General features: G+C 42.2%; 1 protein-coding gene across 1 annotated transcript in view; it reads right to left on the bottom strand.

Annotated features, from left to right (window-relative positions):
• Positions 1-10407: 10407 nt before the first annotated feature.
• The window catches only part of foxk2b (forkhead box K2b), a 15780-nt gene continuing 10020 nt past the window's right edge, over positions 10408-16167 (bottom strand). Inside the window, exons 4-9 of the mRNA XM_020604847.1 lie at positions 15574-15720; positions 15188-15381; positions 13954-14156; positions 13443-13676; positions 12832-13032; positions 10408-11697 (exon numbers count right to left, since the gene is read on the bottom strand). Of these exons, the coding sequence (XP_020460503.1) occupies positions 11483-11697; positions 12832-13032; positions 13443-13676; positions 13954-14156; positions 15188-15381; positions 15574-15720 (1194 nt within the window). The 3' untranslated portion in view covers positions 10408-11482. The remainder of the gene's footprint in view (positions 11698-12831; positions 13033-13442; positions 13677-13953; positions 14157-15187; positions 15382-15573; positions 15721-16167) is intronic.

Below are 16167 nucleotides of genomic sequence, written 5' to 3'. Positions count from 1 at the left end.
TAAGAAAGCATCCTTCACAAACAGGACTGATGTGAAACAATGTTAGATTTATTTTTGATGACAAATTTTTAAGGTAAATGAACATCAGGACATATCCAAACCAGCATCAGGCTGCAGCATCAGACTGGAGAACAGATGGTGTGAAAAGAGTCAGCGCACACACATACAGTTTACAGCCAGCCACAGGTGTACAGGTGTGTTTCCGCCTTGACAACGTGAGCAGTCTCGTCTGTTGCAAAAGGCTTCGTAATCAGAGGATCAGTAGTCCTGGAAACATGATGCAGCACATTCATCTGAGCCCTTACATGATGTAGTGAAGGTACAAAGTGAAAACGTGGCATGAGAGGTGATCTTTATAGCAACAAGAAATCCTGTGTGCTGTAGAGGATGATGATGGTTTTCATGAAGCTGCAGTGCGGACTAAATTAGAAGCATCACTGGTTGAAATGCATTCTGTGTGTCCATGTGTCGGCTGTGTAGAAGCCCACAAGTGCTACGCTGACAGGAGCTGAAATCAAACCCCTGCTGCAGTGTGAAAGTGACTTGCTTGTTTCCTTGGGAACTGAGAGGTTTTCCATCCCCCGGCTGAGTGCTGGGAGAGAGTGACACTGACCAATTAAGAGGTGAGAGGGCTGGTGGACCTGAGCCTCTCACATGGTCTTGGTAAATTATCTTCAAGTGCCTTTTCAGTTATAAAGCAAGAAGACGAAAGCGCAGGGAATTATTAAAGCATTTGGCTTCGGTTCAACTGAAGTGTTTGCAACTTTTTTTCATCCATTTCTCCTAAAATGGTCTCCTTCCTAATTGACATCACAAGCATGTGTTGAGATTGCTTTCTTGCTGCATTATTGGAGTGGCTTTCAACGTCTATTACTCTAATCAGAGCTTTTGTGATACATTTGGGCAAAAGGGACACACATTGTTAACATAATAAAGTCTGTTTTTGTGCATACTAATACTTGTGTCTTAAGATCATTAGAAACTTGACACCAAACACTGGTTTTCACAAGGTTCAGTCAGCTGGTGTGGCTCCATGTTTCCTGTTTACATTGTGCAAAAATGCAATTTTCCCACCACTGATAGAAAACATAAAATTCAAGTTCTCCAAACTAAACAGCCACATACAGTAGGTTACAGGTTGGATTGTGCTGGTAGTAGGACTACCGGACCTTGGTTGTCATGGTAACAGTAATAAACACTTGACTATGGGACAGCCATGGTTTGCTTAGGATCAGGCACAAAAACAACTTGGTTGTGTTTAAAATGTATTGTGGTTTTAAGATAAGTACCACGGGACATTTGTCATCGTGGTTGTAATAATAAACAACAGGTGGTTAAGGTTATGAAGTGGTCATGGTAAAAAGAAAGAACATAAACTGTCACTTTCAAGTGAGAAACAAGCACAGGACTGCAAAAATACGTACGGAGGGGGGAACTCCAATAACTGTGGAGTAAAACTCACTGCACTCCCCCTGAGAAGCCTCTGCTGTTGGTCTATGCGGATCTCGTGATGTTTTCAGACCATTTGATGACCCAGAGGCACGGCTCACTCCTGGCCCTACAACACTGAGCACGAGCAGCAGCCAGCCACGTCTCCAGACCCATCCATGAGAGATGAAGAGATAAAGCACATGACAGGGAGAAGACATCAGAGTGAAGCAACAGAATACTTTTCACAAAGCGGACAAAAAGCAGAAGCACCACATACTCGGCGTGTTGAGCGTTTTTTGCATCCCATGTAACTACCAGCAGTACAGTCTGTGAGCATGTGGTGGCCTCTTGGTAAAATGGCTCTGAGTGCTCTTAGCATCCATTTGCTGATGCTGCTGTGTGAGGGCTTTTCAAAGTGCTGCGATTTATGGGAGTTCTGTGTGTCTGAGGGCTCTGGGATCTGGTTCAGGCCAGTTGTGGAGCAGCTGTTACCCAGGGTTACAGTCTCCACAGAGGGTCATAGGCAGCACGGCTCATCCCTGTGCTCCTCACTGGAAATAAACACCCACACAGCCTCACAGAGTAGAGCATCTTTCCTCTCCAGTCAAAACCACCCACATCCCTCTCTGCCTGTCTCATTTCACTGCTTTTCCCCACTCTGTCTCCATCACACTCTCATCCTTCTGTCCTCATTCCCACTCTCTGCTGCTTTAATGGAAATGGCTAAAGCTCAGCCGCCATCAGATGTCAGGGCTGATGAGAGGCTGAGAAAGTGAAGTAAAATATATTCTGTGGTCCAGTGCAGCACTTGTGAGTAGTTATAATGCTGTGTGTAATGTGTCAGTGTGTGGTGGTGGTGGGTGTCACGCTTGTGGACCTGCAAGTTCAGATGCTGTGCTCGCCATCATATGGTCAGTATGAGTACTGCAGCCCCACAGCAGATGATGATGATGAGGATAATGATAATCTGCAGCATTTTTCATGTGAAAAGGCTTTTATTTATTTAAAAAAATGCATTTATTTTTGGTTGTTATACACTTTATGAGCCGATACACTCTGGAGTGCAAGAATATTGCAGTGACTGTTTTACTTTTGTCTTACTTAGAAGACCTTATTTTGTGGGAACTTCATGATGACCTTTCTGTCTGATGTTTAGCAACGAGAAGAATGCAGGAAATGATGTGTTTTCACTACAGTTATCCTCTTAAATGGTAACACCGCATGGCAAAAAAAACATCAAAATGCAAAAGACAGTTCAGGCAACAAAGAGGCATGGCATCCATCCTCTAATGCATTCATAGTGATGCACATGATAGCAAGGTTCACATGGGCATGGGAAGTTTTAGATTTTGGTGGTCAAAGGCCAAGGTCAGTGACCTCACTTGTGTCCCAGACCCTTGAATTTGACTGGCTGGCAGAGGCATACAACTGCGAAGCGGTGATTCTAGTTTCTCTTGTAGTTGGTTAGGTTCTCTAAGTTGAATTAGTTTGATATTTGAATTTGTGTTTGTGTGTACATGTGCCTATATGTGTCTTAGTCATAGACTGAATATAAGGATGCTTTTAAGTTCAATATGCTTGGCTATAAATGTGACACAGCAATACTGAACCCAGGGGAAAGTATAAAGTATATAATGTATAATATAGTATAAAGCATATATCCAACAATATTTTTGTCACAGTCAATCTGGGTTTAGTTTACAACTTCTGCAACATCTGACAGCAGAAAAAAACACAACCACAATCCATCCACCATTTTTAATTTTTTATTTTAGCATTTGATTTGATATGATATATATATATTTTTTTTTAAATGTGGGAGAAAACCGGAGCACCCGGGGAAAAACCCACACCAACACGAAAAGACACTTCTTGAAGGAAAGAAGTTTTCTTGGTTCTCAGAAGTTCTTTTTTCAGATTCCCTAACAATAGGAAATCTTTCCACTGCTACTGCTGACTATCAGAAAGTGTGACAGTTTGTGAACATATCAAATTGTTTCCGTGACACCAATTGCTTCAAAATCTTCAAAGAAGCTTGAAGCAGGGAGACAGTTTTAGATAGTCATTTAGTCTTTGCAGCCGCCCTTGGTGCAACATTGGAAGGGCCTGGTTAGAGCTTTTCTCACTCCTGAAAAGAACCTGGCAACTGCAGACTTCTTTTTGGGTGGAGTGATGATGGTGTTCAGATGTCTTGTTAAAAGTTTCACAGCAGCGTCATCAAATGATGGATCATTGAATTCCAGTGCAGCCCTAAGTAGGTCTTCTGGTGAGCCAAACTCTCTGAGAAGATCCTTAAGCACTGCCTTGCTGATTTTGTTAAAGCTGTCCAAGGATTTCATGCTAGATGTGCTGTTGGTGTCCAACAGCTTGTCTGACAGACGTGTGATGATGTTGCTGATGTTTGCTATCTGTGGAGATTTTCTGCTCTTCCTGGGTAATTTTTTGATGAGCCTCATAAGAAGAGCAGTGATGAGGATGTTGCTCATCTTCGCTGCATCAGAAGGGGTATTAGTTGACACTGTTGTTGTATCCCAGGTATCATCTGACAGTGTACCTGACACTGAAGATGCAGGAGACGGAGGAGGTGTCATCGGATAAAATGAATCAAAAGATTGATTTGAAGCCACCTCGGGTGGAATCAAATGCTGACTATCGGAGTCGTACATGATAGGCAAGGAGTGTGCACTAATGCTGTCACTTCCATTTGGTGGGGTCACAGTATTTCTGATTAATTCTTCAATGTCAGCTAGAGCACCAGATATTTTCTCACTCTGTCTTGTTTTGTCCGATGGCGCCATCCCATGTTGCAGCTGCTGTATGTACTTTGTCACTGTGTCCTCTGTCATGACATACAGAATCTCATGAGAACAGTGCAACGGAACGGTGTGTCCATGCCTACTGAATTCACAGATGATTGGTTCAGAGAGACTTCTTCTCAGTGAGTTAATGGGGATTTGATACGTCTTGCCAGCCATCAGTTGATTGAATATTTTATCTGTCAGGTCCTTTGAAAACATACTGATGCTGTCACTATACGCCTCGCTTTTCAGCATTTTGCTGGCAAGATTCTCTGGCCGGCTTAAAATATCGAAGAAGCTTTCGATATCAGCTTTGATGGTCTCAAAATTAATTGAAGCCTCGTTTTCTGGCACTGTGACTGTCATCCCGGTGGAACGAGGATGTTTAGCTGTAAGTTTGGGAGATTCTGCAACAGCTCCTGGTAAAAGGAATTCAGCAGCTTCTTCAGAATTACCAACTTCCTTTTGCCCAGGCTCACATTTATCCGGGTGGTGTTTGAGACTCTCCAGGAACTCTGGATCTTTGGTCTTGAATGCATGCTTCAGCTCGGCCTTGAGTTTGTCAAACTGTTTTTGAGCAAACTTGAGAAAGCTGAATTTGTGATGTATTTTGGTGGCACTGCTGGTGTCTTCTGAAGGTGCAGCTTGTGAGGTAAAAAAGTCTCTCACATTTTTTACTGTTGACCCCATATTAAGATGAAGTTTCTGTTTACTGCTTTCTTCATCTTGTCCCTCGGCATCTTCATGATAATGCAAGTTGTCAATGACAGATTTGACAATTTCATTAGCCGTCAGAGAGATGTGGGGAGGAGGGTCCACATTTCCAGCTTCGTCTGCCATCTCTGGTGTATTTAACGACCATTTATTGAGAATGTCACTCACACCTTGAGTGGTTGCGGAGTCAGAGATCAAGGATTTTATATATTCTTCAGTTTCTTGCCCTGGTTCAATTACATCCACTGAAATGCAACAGTTAAGCATGCACTGGAGTTGCATATCCCATAAACGTTGGAAAAATGTTCTCAGACTCTGGGTTGCATGATGCACCATTTGACGAAGAGACTTTCTGGGTATGGCGCTAGTGACATAAACAGCTGGATCTTTTGGCAAAACTGGGCTGTGGGTGACTGCAGATACAGTAGAGTTTACCTTCTGAGAAATCTCTTGCTCAACTAAAGCTGTGAGCTCCTCAGCATTCTTACACTTTTCCTGTAGGACATGAAGAGCGACAGAAAAGCTATGTGAGAGGGAGTCTCCAAGCTGTGCGGTGAAGGTTTCCGGTTCTGTAGTTTCATCATCAGCCTGAGATCTGCACCTGATCCAGTGCTCCATGAAGACTGGTTTGAGAATTCTCAGGACACCTGTAGTTAGTTGCTGTACAAGTTCAGTACACATATCAAGCAGTATTACCTCTGTGTCAGAGTCTGGAGTCCCATCAGCCAACAGTATCCGCTGCGCTGGAGAAATTCTACCAATATATTTGTTAACAATGGGCATAACAGCTTCTGGTGTGATTAGGACAGTTTTCCCCTCTGGGGATCCAGCCTGGCTCATTGAAGACATTTCTTCGTTCATAATGCTTTACTTTGCTAAAAATGTATGTATGAAACTGTAAATATTCAGTAATTTTCTGAACTGATCCTCTTTGCAATGTGCTTGTAGTCACTTGTGGAAAATGCAAACAGTATTACGCTGGCCTTAATGTGGCATGTGATGACGTCATGAATGCACATCAAAGGCAGTTTGCTAGAATGTTACGCATGCGCACAAGAATAAACAGTAAAACAACATATTGAGCCAATAAATACATTCTTTATTGTCCAACAGGGGACCTGTCATCAAATTTGCAACATGCAAAACACAGTTTCCAACATGAAGCAATTATGTAATTTATTAAATAATAAAAACGTAAATGTATAAAACTGTACAGTGCCGCCTCCTGCGTAAGCAGTGCTCACATTGTTTATTTTGGTGGGAAATTGTGGCTTTGTCACTAATGCCTTTGGTAGCCATGAAAACATAACACGAAGAAGAGAAAATAATAGTTTAAAGAGCATTAGCTTAAAAAACAAACAAAAACAAATAACAGGCCAGCATGAAATATCAAAATGGCGCCGCTGTATGGGACTTGCCGTCGATTCCTCCCGTGTGTGTTACTGTTACCCCTGTTTTTGTTGACTGTTACTCGGAATGTATCGCCTCTACTAGTTTACGCACAGCCCTTCTCAATATTAGATTTTTTCATGGATGGGATCATGTAAGGTCTCTCCCACCGTCACTGGCGAAGGTACCGACACACTTTCGCGGTCCTTACTTCGTTTGCCCACAAAGAAAGCGGCCTAAAAGCCGAGGGAAGAGGGGAGGAGTGGCTGTCAGGCTCAAGGCCCTTTGGCGTTGGGCTTCTACTGATGTCTCCGGCCTCCATTGTAAATCCGACTCGATTTGCCATCATTCTCTTATGTATTGCTGGCCTGGCTTGGCTTCACCTACCCTTCACCAGATCCCTGGCTAACAAGACTTTTATTCTAAAGGACTTTTTTCACATGGCGGGAATTGGATTTTATGTTGCTGACCGAGACCTGGCTAGAGGAAGGTGAGCATTATGCATTTCCTGAACTTCTCCCACCTGCTCCTCCTTTAGCTCCCCACATACATCAGGCAGGGGCGGCGGCCTGGCGTCAGTTTTTAAAAACAGCTTTAAATGTCAAGGCAGCTCACAGTGGACACCTACTCCACTTTCGACTTACAGCTATTTGTGTTAGAGCAAACAATTTTCAGTGAACAAATCACGCAGAGCAGATTTTCTCTAGTTTTATGGGCAGATGGCTTTACTCTGCAGCATCTCTGTAAGCCCCAGCGTATCAACATTCAGTACTTGCAGTCGCAACAAGCTCCTGGTTTCTATGGAGACTCCACCTACACAGCCAGCAGTGCAGGCAACACCAATATGCTCATGATGCTGATCTCCCCACACCCCTGCATCTTCCCAGTGTTTTAAATGCTGCTGCTGTTTCCTTCTACTATTAGCCACCTTCCCCTGGTGACTGATCGGTGCACAAACTAGGAGCACAGTGTGCTGAAGCTTTACACGGAGACTCCATGTTGACAGCATGTGCATCTGAGCTCTCCTGACTGGAGCAAGAGGTCAGGCTTATTATCAGCACATCAAACTTATCAGTGGTACGCTTGTTACATAACTTGTCTCATCTTGGAAAGTTTGATAATTAATTGGTATCATCTGCTGGAGGAGAAACTTCCAGAGTTCACAAGCAGCTGCTAAGAGATCCCATTTTTAAGTCTGCTCTTCAAATTTTACTTTAAAGAAAGCTGTGACATTATTATGACAAGCATGATAACCAGCTTAATCATAATTTATTAACTGATAGAAGGGGCACCTCCACTCCCCACTACTTAAAACTAAACCTACACCCTTAGAGCACAATTACAGTTGTGTTCAAAATAATAAAAGCAGTGTTTAAAAAAGTGAGTAAAGCTCAAAATCCTTATAGTAGCTTTTACTTCCATACATGCACATGTATTGGGAACACTGTACATTCTATTTCAAATCAAAACATGAAGACAAATGTATAATAAAAGGAATATTAGGCTGTTCAAAAAAAAAAGCGTCTGCATTGTTCTTTACAAACGCAAACATTTACTGTATAAACTGAAAAATGCTTGAAAATTTAGCTTTCCTGTGAATCACTGAACTAATCTTTTGTTGTATAACCACTCTTTCTGAGAACTGCTTCACATCTGTATCGCATGGAGTCGGCCAACTTCTGGCACCTGTGGACAGGTATTCCAGCCCAGGACGATTGCACTACGTTCCCAAGTTCCTCTGCATTGCTTGGTTATGCCCCAGAAATGGCATTTTTGATGTCACCCCACAAGTCTGTGGGATTAAGGTCTGGGGATTGGGCTGGCTACATTAACATAATGTTAATCTTGTTGGTCTGGAACCAAGATGCTGCTGAGAAAAATATCCCCATATCATGATGCATACGCCACCACGCTTCACTGTGTACTATGGCTTGAATTCAGTGTTTGGGGGGGTCATCTGGCAAACTGTCTGTGGCCCCTAGACCCAAAAAGAATAGTTTTGTCCACAAAATGTTGCACCACTTCTCTTTAGGCCAGTCAAAGTGTTCTTTGGCAAATTGTAACCTCTTCATCACATCCTTTTTTCAACAATGGGACTTTGCGGGGGCTTCTTGCTGATAGTTTGACTTCACATAGGTGTCTTCTAATTGTTACAGTATTCACAGGTAACATTAGACCTTCTTTGATCACTCTGGAGCTGATCACTGGCTGAGTCTTTGCCATTTTGGCTATTCTTCAATCCATTCAAATGGTAGTTTTCCCGTCTTTCTGGTTTTGGTTGCAATTTTAAAGCATTTGAGATCATTTTAGCCGAGCAGCCTATCATTTTCTGCACTTCTTGGTATGTTTTCCCCTCTCCAATCAACATTTTAATCAAAGTACGCTGTTCTGAACAACGTCTAGAATGACCCATTTTCAGAGAGAAATGCACTATAATCAGCATGTACATTTGCTGCCTTCGTCCTTAAATAAGGGCCACCTGTTTGACACCTGTTTTTTCACAGAATGAATGAGCTCACTAACTGAACTCCACACTGCTATTATTTTGAACACCCCCTTTCAATTAATGATTCAGTTACACAGAAGCAGCATGCATGCCATGACTGTTGGGTCTGTTAGTTTTCTATTACTCTACTACACCAACTAGTAAATTATTTGCCATGTAGAAATATAATTTCTACCAAACCCAGTGATTGATCTGGTTAGTGATGTTGGACTGCTATCATTTTGAACACAACTGTATATGGAAAACACATTTTCTTGGGAAAATAAAGCTATTTAAATCCAAGTATTTTCTTTACAGTTTAAATGATTATTTTTGGGCAAAGAATGACCTTTTCACCAAAATTGCCATCAGTTAATTTGTCGAACGATTTATTGAGAAATTCACTTATCAGTCAGTATGTCACATGTAGAATAGTGTGTATATGACCGACTTGTCCTCATGAGAAAATGGACCCCCCCAAAAAGACTACCCTTGTTCCGCAAATAAAAATATACATAGCTTGCCTCTTTTCTGAGCCCACCTGCTCTAATAATTTTAGTACAGTCCCTTACATCTTTGTTGTTGTGCCATTCTGGTTTTTGTTTGATACAAGACACATTTCCAGGCCAAGTTGGTTTTAGCATTTTAATGTGTAAAAAGTCCTGGATGTACTGGGTGTCTAACAAAGTTGAGATCCTGCTGCTGAGTTTCATTAACACTAAAATTTGTTGCTGTGTTCTTGCTTTGGCACATCTGCTGACATGAGGAAACACCTTCGGCACAGCAGCTTTATTTAGCTTCTCCGTCACAAAGCAGGAAATGTAGGAACTCTGCAGGGTGTAAACCAACGCTGGGTGTCTGTTTATCCAAAAACATCCCATCAGTGCTGAGAAATGCTTCAACCACCAGGGAGCAGAGCTTTTGTATGTCTCCACTGCCTGACAGTCTGATGAACTGATGAATCAGCATAGTCACATTGCAGCTGTCTAGCAGGAGCATCAGATTCAAATCACATGTAATTTCAGCAGCACTTTGCATAAACAAGGAAAGATCAGGATCCCCGCAGTGTTCTGTGCTCAGGAGATGGAGAAGTCACTTGTTTACACGGTGATGGGGACATTGTGCTTGGATCTCAGTTGTGTTCTTCTACACTGAAAATGGCTTCTACTGCATTTTAGTTGCCTTTTATGAATAATACCCATTTTTCCAGTATCATTTAAAAGTGACAAAAACAATCTCACCAAGAGGCCCACTCAGTAGATGATCTTCCTTAGCAGATGGAGTTTGTCCAGAATAAAAATTCAGCTACAAATGTCCCTATACTGCCTCTCTATGGAGAGAAGTGGAACTACAACCAGAGATTTAAGGGCTTATTCAACTGGGTCTGATATTGTCACAAAATATACACAGAAGAGCTTTAAATTAATTTATTTTATTATTTTTTTAAAAGCATTATCACCACTTAAGCAGGATATTTTTTGTTGCTATTGTTTGGAATGTGTACAATCAGAAAACGGACTCGCCAGGTCACAACTCAAGCCGGGAGGGACAAAGAGGGAGGAAGGGAGAGGCAAAAAAGAAGAAGAAAAAGAAGAAGGGAAATGAAAACATTTAATCAAGTGCAAGTCAGGCTTGGACAAAGTTAGTCTTTTTAACCTCTGTTCAATTTACAGATTACAACTTCTGTTTTTGGATGCATGCAAGTCAACATCTGGAACTACACATGGAGATTTCATATGCTTATATGGGTTATCTGTGCAAGTATTAAAATACGTAGGTATAATGAAGCAGTTTCAGAAGTCAGAACAAAAGGGAAAATAAACACATTATGAAAAATATTACACTGTTTCACTGAACAGAAAAGTTCCACATAAAAAAGTGAGCTTTCTAACTTAGTCACCGAAATGTCACCAACCTCAACGTTTTGTATGCTTCCTTTAATTTAGTTACTCAACTAGAAAACTGAAAAGACGTAAAAAAAAAAATAAAAAAAAAATTCTATGCTCCACATTTTGAACAACAAAATACTGCATATCTACGTACAGCTGTAATAACAGAAGATCAGTATTGAGAGAGGCTAGCTGCCAGAGTTTCAGGACAGTTGGCGCCGAGTTGATCCCTTTCTGCATGTGTTTTTTAATTTTAAAACACTGAATCCTCGTCGTCCTTGTCACTTGGTTGATCACTTCCTCCAGAGCCGCTCTGACAGATCTGGGGAGGATTTTGTCTGTTGGAGTTTCCTATCTGTTCTGAGGCAGAACTGGCAGAAAGATGGCGTCTAGCCCGAGCAGAGCCGGGACCCCTCCTTGCTGAACTGTGCGAGGTCAAAGGTCAGCTCCTAAGGGTTTTAATTGCTGTTAAGTCTTCCTGTAGACTTGGTTTAATTACTTTCCTGGTTCAGTGGCTCACAGGGCACACCTTAAGTTCATCTTTGTCCTATTTCTTTATTTTGTTCTCAACCCACCATTCCAGTCTTTAAGGGGGTGGACTTTTCTTTTCTTTTGATGCTCTATAACAAATAACCCAAAATGAAAAGAAACTTCTGTTTGGCACCTGGGGAGTCAGTGTTAGGAGGAGAAATAAAACAAATGACAAGGACAAGAGAGGAAACGTGGAAGGAGGAGAAGGTGGTGGTGATGGTGGTTGTGTGGTGTGGTTATACAGACTAGTTGGGGTGGCTGCCTTGGTCGTTAGCTGCCGAGGAGTCCGAGTCTGCTGCGCAGGCCGGGGTCGAGGGGGTTGGGGCTGCATCCTCCTCTGATTTGATGCGTTTAGCATCCGGCTGTTCGCTGGCCAGCTGCTCCCCATTCTGCCGTTTGGTGGGGAGGGAGGCCGAGGCTGATGCGTGGGCTGCCAGCAGGTGGAGGGGGCTTGCCACAGCTGGAGGGCAACAGGAGGAACACAAAGAAAGAGATGGGTTAACAGGGGAAATATTTCACAGTCAGAGCTGCTCAGAGTGTGGTTAACCAACATCTGTAAGCAGCAAGCCTGTGGGAGTGTGGTCTGGCTCAGCTGCAGCGAGTCTAGGATAATAAAAACTTGTTTTCACAACCAGGGGAGGCAGAGAATGTGTTCATTGTTGAACATAAACAACTGGCAGCGCTCTTGTGGTTGACTTGAATGTGTATGGTCTGTTACAAATGATACCATTTATGAGAGACCACATAAAACAACCGGTCAAATAATCAATTAGTTGTTTGACTAAAATGAATAGGCAACAATTTGGATAATCACCAAGTTATATAAATACTTGTCCAAGTGCAAAACAATAGGCTGGCTTCCCAAAGGTCAAGATTTGTAGCTTCAGACATGAAAATAGGCAGATCATTAATTCATAATGAAAATAACAGCAGGTGAATAAGATCTTTTTATCACTGTTGTGGATTTTATAGTAATACAGCATTTAATTGTGAACAATTTAAGATAATTTGTAATTAAAATGTAGGACGAGTGTTGAGAAATTATACATTTGACAAGGGGCAAATGTTGAGGCCTATTACAGAGGTTCATTGAACTTTTTTTTTTTTTTTTTAAGGAAAACCTGTTAGACTATATATTGTTAATAGAGTATTTTCATATGCAAATATTGAAATGTATCTGGAGTGGAAATTTATATATTTGTGGTTTTTCCAAACAAAAGCATTACAGTCCTGGTCCGTTTTACTTTTGGTCCATTAATGAAAGATGTAAAATATTCAATGTAAGCTTGCTGGAAGCTCCCGAGAACACACACACACACACACAGATATCTGTCAACCATGTCTGGAAGTACAAAGTTAACTTCAGTTTTTCCACTAACATCTCAGAATGCTGTTTAGGGGTCATTTAATTAATAGCATCCCAATTCATTTGAAACACATGAAAAGTAGTTTTAAGTTAGTTTATTTAGAAATGATAAGTGAATGACACTACAAGTACATGAGAGTGTCCCATCAAAATAAACTAAGCCAGTGTTTGTCTGGGGGAGCATTTCCATAAACCATCCCCCACCTTTTCATTCACTGTGTGCCTCACCTGAGCTGGCAGGTCCCTGGATGGCAGTGGTGCTGCTGTGGGTGCCGTTCTGTGTGATGGTCTTAATGGGCAGCTGGTGCTGACCCACGGGGGCCTGCTGCACTATGGCAACAGTCTGCAGGGGCATGGCTGACTGAGAGCTCTGGATGATGCGACTGGAGCCGCCTATAGAGGTGATGGTGGGAACTGTCTCCACTTTGACTGAGAAGACAAAGACAAGTCAACAACCCAGTAACTGGTTATGGATTAGACTGTTAATGATCTGTTTAAAGACACACTGCCAGGTTATGGTACAAATGAGCTGTCTTTTCATGCCACTAATTATAAGTGAGTGACCCTATGATGCAGGATCCATCACTGTAAATGTTGATAGCTGTCTCTTCAGGCATTCTGACTGTATTTTTATTCATAGCTAATATCAGTTAATTAACTTTCTTTCCTACTCTGTCAATTCAGAAAGAAGTTCAGACATCCACCCAGTATGCCACAGGTACTATTGATTAGGAACCACACTCATTTGTCAATCTTTTTCCCCCCATAGCTGTTTATCGTTAAAGACATACAGCAGCTAATGATGCTAGCAGAGAAAAAAAAATGCTGTACTGTCCCACCTTTGACCTCTGTGTGTTCTCCATTCTCCTGTGGCTCACTCTTGATGATGGTGGCAGGCTGGGCGATGCTGAGGGACCCCGCCGCGATCTGCTGCAGGACATGTACAGTCTGGACAGCAGGCTGGGAGGTGCTGGTGCTCACTGGGGAGGCCATGGTGTAGGTCACTGGTTTGATGGTCTGAGGTAACTGACGCTGGACTGCTATGAGTACCGGCTGGTTGCTAACAGGCGAGGCTAAGAGGACACACAGGTTATTTATACAGTAGAACAGAGGATATTTACATAAAAGAATTGTCAAGGGCTATCTGCATGAAAGAACTAGCATGTAATTATTTATTCCTCAGGATATTCTGTGCAGGATTCATGAGTTTGAGGTCTGTAAAACCTATTTCATTTTCATCATCTGGGAAACTTACATCCACAGAAGCTCCAGTGAGAACCAAACGCTCGGCTTTAAACTGCTGAGTAAAAGAGAAAAGACAACTCAACGCATAAAGTGATGGCCTCCTACCTGGTGTGTTTTGTGCAAAGCGAGCTTCCTGGATGACGGCCAGTTTGGGCTGGACCACTGTGGTGGATGCTGGGGCAGGAGCTGAGGAAGTCTCCAATTCCAAGGGAACAGGGGAGCCCTCTCGTGATAAGCTGTCAGGGGTCTGGACGCCACTGGAGTGAGCGGAGAGCACCCCTGAGTGATTGGGAGATGCTGGGGCACTCCTGAAGGTCAGCATGACAAGTCAGGGTTAATGCAAGCTGTATGAAACCCATACTGCAGTGTCTTCACTGGATAACACAATCTGCAGCTGATGCAACATTATGACTTTATTTCCTGATTGCTAAGTAAACGTATTTATTGCTCTATTCAGGGATTATTTTCTGTATTTATTACTAAAAACCACCAACTCCACTGGGCAGTTTTAGGAGAGGCCAACACAAATACATTCATTAAATTATAATACAATGTTATTAGAGCGTAACCACCTTTAAAAATATTTACTTATAATAAAGTCGGTATTATTTCAGTGATTTCTGTATCAACACAATGTTGTTGTGTTACACCACTTTTGTATCACAGATGGCTCAAATGGGCCTACAAGCCACAGACCCAGGGGACAATAAGTCACACAGCAAACCACAATTTTGTAGTTGTGTCTGTCAAATATGGAACTGCAGTTCCTGGCAGGCAGCTGAAATGTATGTGACCTCATTTTTTTTATTTGCAGGGTGCACAGACAAGCTGCATGTTCGGTAGGACTGATGTACCAAATGATTGCTCATGTTTTACCTGTGTTTACTTATGTATTTCTCTATTTTGGTCAAATTCAGTTTGACACTAGTGGGATTTCATTGTTTTGGTGGATTTTTGTGTACATGTGTAGCCCTGAGTAAACAAAAAAACAAACCCAAAAACAACCCTTCAGGTTACAAATATGCACATAAAACGAGAGGGATACATGAGCCGATCTGAGGGCAGCATCAACAGCTAGGCTGATTAAAACAGTACTGTATCAGCTGCATGATACAATCAAAAACAGTGTTGAAACACTTTTGGTGTAGATGTTTAAATGGAGGCTCTGTTGTACCACAAAACAACAGCACAATAATTTACATGCACAAAACATCCTTTTAAAATGCTTTTACCCTGAAGTAACTGCAAAAAAAAACTATGTGTTAGTAAGTTGAATTGGTCTGACTGATTCGGTTTATGACTCAAAGGCAGAGTGTGTGAAAGTGGGATGAAGCCAGACCTAGAGGAGAGGGGTCCATGAGGAGTTCTAAAGCAGGGGACACCCCGGGGCCTTCTTTTCCTGAAGGCCTGTTCGATCAGCTTGCCCTCTGAGGACGGGTCTATCCTCCAGAATGAACCTTTGCCAGGCTCCTCCTGCGAACGTGCCACTTTGATGAAGTAACGGTTCAATGACAAGTTATGACGAATCGAGTTCTGCAAAAGAGGAGAAGCATAAAAGGTTACAGGAAAAAAAAAAAACAAAAAAAACAGCTGCTTATTATTACTGATGTTTTAAAGGTTGATTCTAGGGACATTTTGCACTGAGGCTCATTAGTAGGTATGTTATATTTTTATCATGCTGACAGTCAAAGTGGAGCTCTAACAGAGACATGATGCCACACTCACCTGCCAGCCCTTGTCTGCAGTCCTGTAGTAAGGGTAGTTCTTTGTGATATGGTTATAGATTCCATTTAGTGTGAGCTGCTTGTCCGGTGCCAGTGTTATAGCCTGGACTATCAGCTGTGCATAGGAGTAGGGTGGTTTGGAGTCGTCCTGTGGAGCAGCAAAGTGAATTTGACCATGTGGCCTGACATTTTCAAAAAACATGTAGTTCTTAAAAACCGCCACAGCAAAGGATATTTAATCGACAAACGTGAACTAAGTCACCAAGCTGTGGCAACAGAGTCCTATCCATAACAACTTCTCACAGCTCAAAATGTCTTAAAATTGCTCATTTAGTCCAAATTGTTCACACTGGAGGAGCTGGAACCACAACTGGTTTGGTGTCTCTGCTTGAAAACAGGTGCCAATTAATTTTCTGTTGTCAACTGTATACTAGGGCTGCACGATCAATCGTTTTGTGAGTGTTTTAGATACCTGTGCGATTTTAGTCTCATGTGCAATGACAGATTCTGCCATGTCTGCATTAGCAGGGAGATGCCTTGCGCTCAAACCAAGCGCTCCCATTTCCTCACAGAGCTGCGTTAACCAATAGCAGGA

Source organism: Monopterus albus, unplaced genomic scaffold (genome assembly GCF_001952655.1).
Source record: "Monopterus albus unplaced genomic scaffold, M_albus_1.0 scaffold68.1, whole genome shotgun sequence".
Classification (NCBI taxonomy): domain Eukaryota; kingdom Metazoa; phylum Chordata; class Actinopteri; order Synbranchiformes; family Synbranchidae; genus Monopterus; species Monopterus albus.
This window is presented reverse-complemented; position numbering and strand designations above follow the sequence as displayed.